We start from the raw sequence: 9284 nt of genomic DNA, 5'->3' as shown, positions 1-9284 counted from the left end.
ACAAATTATATCCAAAGTTAAATTAGGGGACAAAAAATCTAATTTTTAAAATAAAGGGACCAAAACTATTTTTAAGCCAATTTCTTTTTATTTGTTATCGAGATCTCAGATGATGTTTCTCCCAAGGGAAAGGTTTAAGTTTTATCCCTATTTTGGAAATCCACTGAGATATAGTATCTCTCACCTCATGTTGTTTTCTTTTCAACTAGTCACCGACCTATGCTATCGCACGAGTTTTGTAACCAGCATATATGATATTAAAAATATATATAATAATAATTGCAGAAAGAATAAATAAAAACAATTCAAATATAGTGATGATAAAAATAATAATATTTAGTACAACGATAGATATATATAGATAAATAATTTACAAATTAACTACTAAACATTATGGAAAACTTTTTTGTATACCACATTTCCAGTTTTGTTCGTGTCTTCCCCTTTTTCGTCAATTATTAATATTTTAAAGTCTTTCCTTGAAGTTACTCTTGACACGGCAACATATAGTTGGCCATGGGAGAAAATTGACTGTCGAAGATACACACCAACATGTTTAAGTGATTCGTCATGACTCTTATTAATAGTCATAGCAAATGAAACAACCATTGGAAATTGTCGACGTTTAAACTTAAAAGATATTCTTTTATCTGAAGGAGTCAATGATAATCCAGGAATAAAAACTTTATCACCAATATTGTTGCCGGTTATCACTCTCCCTTCAACGACATATGTTCCCATTTTTGTAATTATCAACTGGGTATCATTGCATAACCCTAAGGATTGTTCAATGTTTATGAGCAACATTACCGGTACGCCCACTTTTAATCTTAGTTTGTGATTCAGAATTTCAGAAAATTTGATGGTTTATGCATTTTTATCTCAAAAACATCAAAACGATTTTAGATTTTTATATTCAATAAAAATGCATATATATAGGGGAACAAAATATTCATCTTTATAAGGTTGAGATTAAATTTAAATTTTAAACACCCATATCCACATGACCAGTCCTCTTTAAAAAGATTTAACTAACAACCAACACCTCCTTTGGAACACGCCACATGATAAAATTATTCAAACACAGAACCTAAACTTTCAAAGAACTTACCCTGTGAATCGATATGTGTATACTTTTGCTATTAATATAAAAAATTAATCGATTAATAACTTCAGCATCCTTCCCATGCATGGGTAATAAACATCTTCTAATTTTATATCTGGTCACTCATTCGCTGGCGATTATTTGGAAACTCGGCGAAGACGATCAACAAAATATTCATCTTTACTAGAACTCCGACCCGTGCGGTGTACGGGTCTAATCAGCCATAATATGTAACAATAAAAAATACTTGGATAAAATTCATACAACCGAAATTATGTTGTATTACGAAATGCTTATCAAAAAAAAAATGTTGTATTACGAAATACTTTCTTATAGACTACATTGAAAGATTTATTCGTATCTTTTTATATTTATTTTGGAATTGTATATTTGAAATATTTGGAATTGAATTAAATAGTGGAAGTTTCTAGTGGAAATTTATTTAGTTTAATGTGAAAAATGAAAGGTGTCCCAAAGAATTAAGATTGAAAAATAGGTAACGGATTGAAAAAAATATTATGAAAAAAATTACAAAACTAATAAACAAATTTTCCTTTAATCGACGAAGATTAGTTAACTAAGATTTTTTTAATGTAAAATTTTCCAACATGTGCGATGCAAAAATTATGCTAATAGGCGCAAAACAATTTTTTTTAGCGGCCAAACGTTGATTGATACACATAGATTAAGATTAATCGATAGCAAAATTAAGAATGTGGGCTAGGTTATTATAGACGCAAATAAAAAAAAAATAGCAACCAAACATTAATTGATACGCATAGATTAAAGTTAATTGATAGCAAAATTAAGAATATGAGTCACTCAATAAAAGAGAGAAAAAAATGATAATGATGTGAAATAAATTTATGGCATATATGTGAGGGTTAAGAGATGAAATTCCTAACGTTAATCACAATTGAAGAAGATGCTTTAGTGATTGAAAGACTTTATTGTATGCAAGGGAGGCAGATTTGATTCTCATGTTAGACAAATTTTTATTTTTTTTTTAATATAAAGCTGCAGTAAAGAGAGAGAGAAAAAAAAAATTAGATTTAGGGTTAGTATTTCGGAACAAACTTAGAATATAAGAGATAATAATAATTAATAATATATAGTAAGAATTAATATATCCGATTATAAAAAATAACTTTTGTCATTTCTCATCTATTCTAATAGTATATATATCAACGTGTAATGGTACTATATATTATTAATCTATATATTCTAATATATACAAATAATATCTCTTATAGTAACGCTACTATATATATATATATATATATATATATATATATATATATATATATATATATATTATTAATCTTTATTTTTAATAGTAATTTCTTATTATGTCTAGTGGTTAAGAGGGTTAAGAGATGAGATTCCTAACTTTAATCACAATTGAAGTAGATGTTCTAGTGGTTAAAAGACTTTGTTGTAAGTAAGGGTGGTGGGTTCAATTCCCATGTTTGACAAATTTGTAATTTTTTAATATAAAGCTACATTAAAAAGAGCAGGAAAAAATAGGTTTAGGGCTAGCTTGGCGGAACAAGCTTAGAATATAAAAGATTTTATTATTTTCTAACTAGAACATCGGCTCGTGCGGTGCATGGGTCTAATTAGCTGTAAGGTATGTAATTATAAATTATGATATGATAATTGCAATTATATAAGGTATATGAAATTTTTTGAGTAACATTAAACCATAGTTCAACAATAATTTTGAATAAATACAAAGGAAGGTATATTACGGAAAACTTTCTTATAGACCACATTCGAAGTCTTAGTCGTATCTTCGCCGTCATCGTCGATGATCAACATTTTTAATCATTCTCTAGAAGTAACTCTTGAAATCGCAATATACAGCTGACCATGTGAAAACACTGGCGACGGGAGATATATCCCAACATGTTTTAAAGATTGTCACTGACTCTTATTAATAGTCATCGCAAAAGAAATCATGAAAGGAAAATTATCTCCGTTGAAATTTAAAAGGAATTTTTACGTCAGACGGTGTCAGAGAAAATTTGGGTATGAAAATATGATCACCAATATTACTTCCTGAAATAATTATTCTTTCAAGAGCGCATTTTCCCAATCTTATAATAATAAGTCTTGTTCCATTGCATAATCCTAATTTTTTATTCAAATTCCTTAAGGGTCCGTTTGGTGCGCTGGATAGGAAGACAGGATAGTATAAAATTAACCTATCATGTTGAAATCCTTTGTTTGGTGCACCAATAGGAAATGATAAACTTAACCAATTTTTAATCCTATCCTATTGGCTCTTTGTTATTCTTATCCTTATTTTTAGTTGGATTAGCAACCTGATAGCATAACACTATCACGGCGCGTATTTTCTATTTCTCAAAGGACCTCTTTCGATTCTGACTCTCTGCAAAACCGTCTCCTCTCTCCCACTCTTTTCCATCAACAACATCCCTATCTCCTTGCTCCTGCTCTCAATTACTGTTCGTGTCTACCTTTCAATTTTTCCCCCTAATTTTTTTTTGCACTTATGTTCCCAATCGAGATACTTTTAATTCTTAAATTTGGTGCTTATGTTCCTAAATTATTGATTGGAAAAGGGTAAAATAACATTGTTTGTTTGTTTTCCTAATTACTTGCCATCGTTTTGAGTTTTATCTTCATCGCCCATTGTATATATCTTGCAATATGTGAAACCCCATAAGTGCTAAATTGCCATCGATGGTAAGAAAGATCTATTTTTTAGTTTTGTTGATACAATAAGAAAGATCTATTTTCTCTCTTCTACCTCAAGTTCTACGATTTTTCAATTTACAAATCGTTCTGGAAACAATTTTTATAGCACAATTTATCAATGTATTATTTTGTGCAATTATATGAAACTATTTTATCAGATTTTTTTTTTTGTGGTATAGAAGAATAATTTTGTTACTACAATTATTGTGAATTAAAAAAAAAATACAAAAAATAAATAAATAAAAACATTTATCGTATTATGTGAAGATCAAGTGTGCACCAAACATATGATATGATAAAATAATGTTATCCTCTGTTTTTATCATGTGTACACCAAACACATGACAGAATATGTGTTTATCATGTCACTATCCTATCATATCCTTATCCAGCTTCTTATCCTATCCTATCTCTATCCTATCCTGCGCACCAAACGGGCCGTAATAGCATAACAGGAACTCCAACTTTAATCCTCAACTTGTGATTTGGGAGTCCCAACGTAGAAATTGTGTTAAAAAATTCGGAAGTATGAACATCATCCATTGTTTGACAATCTACATTTTATGCGAGTGGAGTATCATAACTCAAATATGTTTTTTCTCCAATAGGAATTAAATTCAACATATAATCATTTATTGTGTCGACTATTGAATTTTTAGGTGCTAATATAGCTTTATTTTGGAAACACGTTATATCATTCATGTTTTCTAAAAGTTGGGGATATATGCTTTCAACGATAGAAGCAAGAGGATCAACTGAATTTGGAATCAATAAATCTGATAGAATGTCAAGTTATAAATTAATCATCGTCATTGTCATCTTCAATTTTTCCATCCCCAACACCCAAAACCCATTCAGAAAACAATCTTCTTTGATCCGGAAAGGCTATGATACATTGTTGGCAAAAGAAACAAATGTAAATCAGTGATTTTTTTCGTAATTAATAATATAATCACATTGATATATACCTGGAGTCAACTATTATTTGCATAAATACCACCTTGATATATATTTGCAGTAATACGATCAACCATACTCCTCAACATGAATAAACTTTTAAATTCAGAAAGACATAAAAAATGTATATTTTTCTTAGCATGTTTAGTTAAAAAAAGTAACTTTTAAGTCCAATGATTTTTTTCGTAAAAAAAAAACATTAAGAAAATGGTTAACATGTTTAGTTAATTAGTAAAAAAATTGAATTAGGATAAAAAAAACTATAAATTTTTTCGAAAAATAAAACACTAAGAAAATGTATGATTTGATGATTTGCTAGATTTCTAATTATCGGTGTTTAATTGTTGAAACTGTGCAATGTAATTTGATGGTATTTAATTGTTGTATGAAATCTTTCCTATGAAAATCGATGGTGCTTATCATTTATTACACATAATTTTAATCATAATTGATATACTTTTCATAATGGTTGAAAATATTGTTTTGCATTGAAGGGTTGTGGGTTCGAATCCTAGTCAAGACAAAATTGTATTATTTTTTAATAAAAATTACAAGATAAAAGTGGAGGAAAAACAAATTAGATTTAGGGTTTGCTTGTGGCCGAAGAAGATGAAGAGATAAGACGAGCAAGTGAATGAGAAGAAGGAAAAGAAGATTGATCACGTGGATAGGGGGTGTTTAAAATTTAAATTTAATCTCAACAATCAATTTAATCAAATGGCTCATCTTTAACCCTCTCAACTATGTTTTCAAATTGTCTTGTAAGAATCTTTTAATCGGCTTATAAGTCCATTTACGGTTATAAAATAACATTTTCTTTTTAATTATTGGTGAGTTTTTTATGTGACCTCTTTATTAAGTGACTTAAAGGGACAAACACAACACATTAATATGTTTAAGAGACACTGAATAATAATTCTAATTTCAAGAATGATTTTTTATAAGTCCATAAGAGTTAAAAAAATATTTATTTAATGAAAGGAGAGGATGAGATTAATAAATTATAAAGTGGCAAAATCATTTGTTACATGCAAAGGAAAAAGTATGGCTGAAATTGTCAAATTTATTTATGTTATGATTTTCTTTCTTTTCATATTTCTTGTTTCCATGAACGTAGATGGTAAGTTGTTTTATATTCTTTTCATATTTCTTCTTTGAATTTAATTTATATGCACCGTCGGTGTAAAGTTATTTTGCACATGCGTCCAATAATGTACCGACACATCATGTATGGTAATTAAAAACACATGATGTGTCACATTCATTAAATGATGTGGCAACGCATTATTGGATGTATGTGTAAAACAAAATTACACCGACGGTGCACAACAATTAAACTCTTCTTCTTTACTTCGAACAAAATATTTCATTTTATTTTAGTTACATTTTTTCTTCTCATTATAGCAGGTGATAGACGTACACAAGATTTTGTTTTTGCACTAAAATGTACAACTGAGATTCAATGTCAATTCATGCATTGTCGCTTTCCTTTCCCTATGGCGAAGTGTCTCATTTCAAAATGTAGATGTTGTAAACGTATTGCGAATGATTATGTGTGTACAGACTAGAATATTATGTGAGCTACCATATAGTTATTATGTTGGCACCCAATAATTTAAGTTTTTTTTTTTCTTTTCTATTTTCAAGAACCTTATATATAACCAATAAAGTAGATTCTAGGAACGAACTGGAAAAATTAAGTCTCAAGAGTAGGGATTCTAATGACCTAGAATAGAATCCGGTACCAAAGAGAAATTATGCAAAATATAATATTGAATGAGAAAGTTTTTTTAGAGAAGAAAATAATTTGTTGAATATTGATTGATTGTTTCAAATGAGGAACAAGACTTTAAATACAACCCTCAGAGCTAAAAGAGTAAATAACATAAAATAAACTATTTATTTAAAATAAACTATTAAATTATATTTATTTCCTGTCACAATACTATCCCCTTCAAACATCATTGTCCTCAAGGATGAAATTTTTCAAGTTTCATGCTTAGAAGGCAGTGGCGTCTCCGAGTTTTTGGGGGCTCTGTGCGAAATATGAAAGTGGACCTTTAATAAAAAAAACACGTAACTTTTTTTTATAAAAAAATCATCATCGATTTAAATTGCAAATAACATAAAATTATAATCATTCTTGTAATTAACATAAAAAAGATTCATAGTCTAACAATAACAACAAAATACATTATAGTTACTTTGCTTATTAAAAAAAATTCTCGCTACTTAAATCGACTCATTCTTGCTGCATTTTTTGAAGCAAATTCATGAATCAAGTCTTCATATTGTATGTCATCCAAGAGATTATTCTCAATTGCTATCAATGCTAAGCCGTTAAGTCTTTCTTGTAACATGGTAGACCGCAAGTAAGACTTCAACAACTTCAATTTTGAAAAGCTTCTTTCTGCAGAGGCAACTGTCACAGGAATAGTTAATAAAATTCTATATGCAATAATTGTATTAGGAAAACAATTCATACCTTTCAAAAAATTTAATATATCAATAGGCCTCATCTTTCCTCCAGGCAACATATTTCTTAGTAACCTTAACTCCACACATAGTTCTTTCCCAACAACATCAAACTGCTCATTATGTGTCAACCTTTCCTCTAAATTACTACAACAAGAGTTCAAAGTTGCATCATCCAACAATTGTAAATTTTGAGAACTAAACAAGAAACCAAAAACATTTTCATATTGTTGGTATTGCTCAAATCTCGTTTTAAGAGATACAACAGCTTGATCAACAAGGTAAAGAAAATAATTAACCCTAAAAGATTCCTCTTCAGATAGCTCAACTGACGCGGTACTCAAATTCTCATCAAATTGTCTTTTTCTTTGAATTTTACGCTTTTGAGAAAATACTGGATCAATGTTCAATTCAAGAGCAATTTCCGTAGCATAATTCAAGGCATTTTTAAAACTAGTTTCTCTATATTCCTCAAAAAATGAAATCAACCCCTTTATTTTTTCCATAGCAAAATCAATAAGCATATCACTTGACTGTAAGAGCTTGCTAACCGTATTAATTGCAAATAATATTTCATACCAAATAACTATCGCCACTAAAAACTTAAAATCACCAAGCTCATTTGTTGCTAAGGATTTGGCTTCACTTTCTATTTTAGAATCTGAATCATTTTCCGACACTTCAAGTAAAGCTTCTCTAAAATCTGACATTTGAAGTCTTATAGCTTTGACACTATCTATATGACTCTCCCAACGAGTGGATGACAATGATTTCGGAGTCAACCCTTTTACATTATCTTTTAAAATTTGTCATCTCTTGGTAGAATTGGCAAAAATAGTATAAATGCGTTGAACAAGTCCAAAAAATTCTTTAGCTTTGCGACAAGAGTTTGTCATATCACACAATACCAAATTGAGACTATGACAACCACAAGGAGTATAAAAGGCTCTTGGATTTATATCTAAAAACCTCTTTTGTACACCTTGATGTTTTCCTTTCATATTCGACCCATTGTCATAACCTTGTCCTCGCACATCAAATAGGTCTAGATCAAGCTTTTTCAATTCATCTTGTAAAACATCAAAAAGACCCTGCCCTATTGTATCATCCACATTCAAAAATCCTAAGAAAGATTCCTCAATCCTATTTGAAGAAACATTCACGTATCGTATTATCAAAGACATTTGTTCTTGATGACTAACATCAGGGGTACAATCAAGTATCACTGAAAAATACTTTGGTTGTTTTATTTTTCTAATAATTTCATTTTTAATTTCAGAAGCAAGCAAAAGTATTAGTTCATTTTGGATATTATGCCCAAGATAGTGAACATGAAGATTGTCATCTGTAATACGTCTTACATGTTCTTGGACAATTGGGTCAAATTCAGCTACCATTTCAATTAAACCTAAAAAATTACCATTGCTATTTTTGGTACAACTCTTGTTTTGTTCCAACCGCTCCGCGATTCTCATCAGTTTCCATCTTCGTGTGGCGTCTTTTACGTGACAGGTTGCCTACGAAGGTAAACCTGGTCGCTAGAGATGTTTTTTCTCCTACAGCTCACAGTTGCATTTTTGGTTGTGGAGAGGCTGAGTCGGTCTATCACTTATTCATCTCTTGCAGCACGGTTGGTTCTCTTTGGGATTTAGTGCTCTCGTGGATTGACATTTCTTTGGCGGATTTCAATACATTGCGCGACCACTTTGTTTAGTTTACATATTCAACCGGTGGATCTAGAGCGCGCGTCGATCTTTTTTGCAGCTTATTTGGCTTGCTTGCGTTTGGGTAGTATGGACGGAGATAAACCATCGATTGTTCTCAGGCTCAGCAGACACACCTCATATTTTGTTGGACAAGATCAAGCTTTTCTCATTTAGGTAGTTGAAGTCGACGAATTTTACGTTAGCTTTTAACTACCATAGTTGGTGCTCTAGTCCTTTGCTTTGTATGTGCCTTGTATGATTTGTTTTATGGTTTTGTTTCTCTGACACTTTGTAAACTTTTGTAGTTTATATCGGTA

At 30.2% G+C, this 9284-nt stretch overlaps 2 protein-coding genes, 1 long non-coding RNA gene and 1 pseudogene across 5 annotated transcripts; 1 reads left to right on the top strand and 3 right to left on the bottom strand.

Annotated features, from left to right (window-relative positions):
• Positions 1 to 384: 384 nt before the first annotated feature.
• Positions 385 to 741, bottom strand: LOC123915273. The gene has a single exon (XM_045966410.1). It carries the CDS (start codon positions 739 to 741, stop codon positions 385 to 387), a length of 357 nt encoding a protein of 118 aa, XP_045822366.1.
• A 2074-nt stretch (positions 742 to 2815) lies between these two features.
• LOC123915272 lies at positions 2816 to 4531 on the bottom strand (annotated as a pseudogene).
• A 1196-nt stretch (positions 4532 to 5727) lies between these two features.
• LOC123917245 lies at positions 5728 to 6493 on the top strand. 2 transcript variants are annotated; one of them, XR_006812415.1, is made up of 2 exons: positions 5728 to 5906; positions 6194 to 6493. It is a non-coding gene; the product is annotated as an uncharacterized LOC123917245 (long non-coding RNA). The 2 variants fall into 2 exon arrangements; XR_006812416.1 differs by having other exon boundaries at positions 6191 to 6493.
• Positions 6494 to 6953: 460 nt separating this feature from the next.
• On the bottom strand, positions 6954 to 8287 carry LOC123917243 (zinc finger MYM-type protein 1-like). 2 transcript variants are annotated; one of them, XM_045968913.1, is made up of 2 exons: positions 7272 to 8287; positions 6954 to 7208 (listed from the first exon to the last, which is right to left on the bottom strand). In XM_045968913.1, exons 1-2 carry the CDS (start codon positions 7969 to 7971, stop codon positions 7015 to 7017), a joined length of 894 nt encoding a protein of 297 aa, XP_045824869.1. In that variant the 5' UTR covers positions 7972 to 8287; the 3' UTR covers positions 6954 to 7014. The 2 variants fall into 2 exon arrangements, with proteins under 2 accessions (XP_045824869.1, XP_045824870.1); XM_045968914.1 differs by having other exon boundaries at positions 6954 to 7196.
• Positions 8288 to 9284: the final 997 nt, after the last annotated feature.

This window comes from Trifolium pratense, linkage group LG3, assembly GCF_020283565.1.
Source record: "Trifolium pratense cultivar HEN17-A07 linkage group LG3, ARS_RC_1.1, whole genome shotgun sequence".
NCBI lineage: Eukaryota > Viridiplantae > Streptophyta > Magnoliopsida > Fabales > Fabaceae > Trifolium > Trifolium pratense.
This window is presented reverse-complemented; position numbering and strand designations above follow the sequence as displayed.

What these genes read in the sequence shown, in the direction of transcription:
- LOC123915273 (XM_045966410.1), bottom strand. Translation starts at nt 741, where the DNA reads ATGGGAACATATGTCGTTGAAGGGAGAGTGATAACCGGCAACAATATT.
- LOC123917243 (XM_045968913.1), bottom strand. Translation starts at nt 7,971, where the DNA reads ATGTCAGATTTTAGAGAAGCTTTACTTGAAGTGTCGGAAAATGATTCA. An exon ending in TATATTAAATTTTTTGAAAG is followed by an intron (nt 7,209 to 7,271) that starts GTATGAATTGTT and finishes TTCCTGTGACAG; the next exon opens with TTGCCTCTGCAGAAAGAAGC.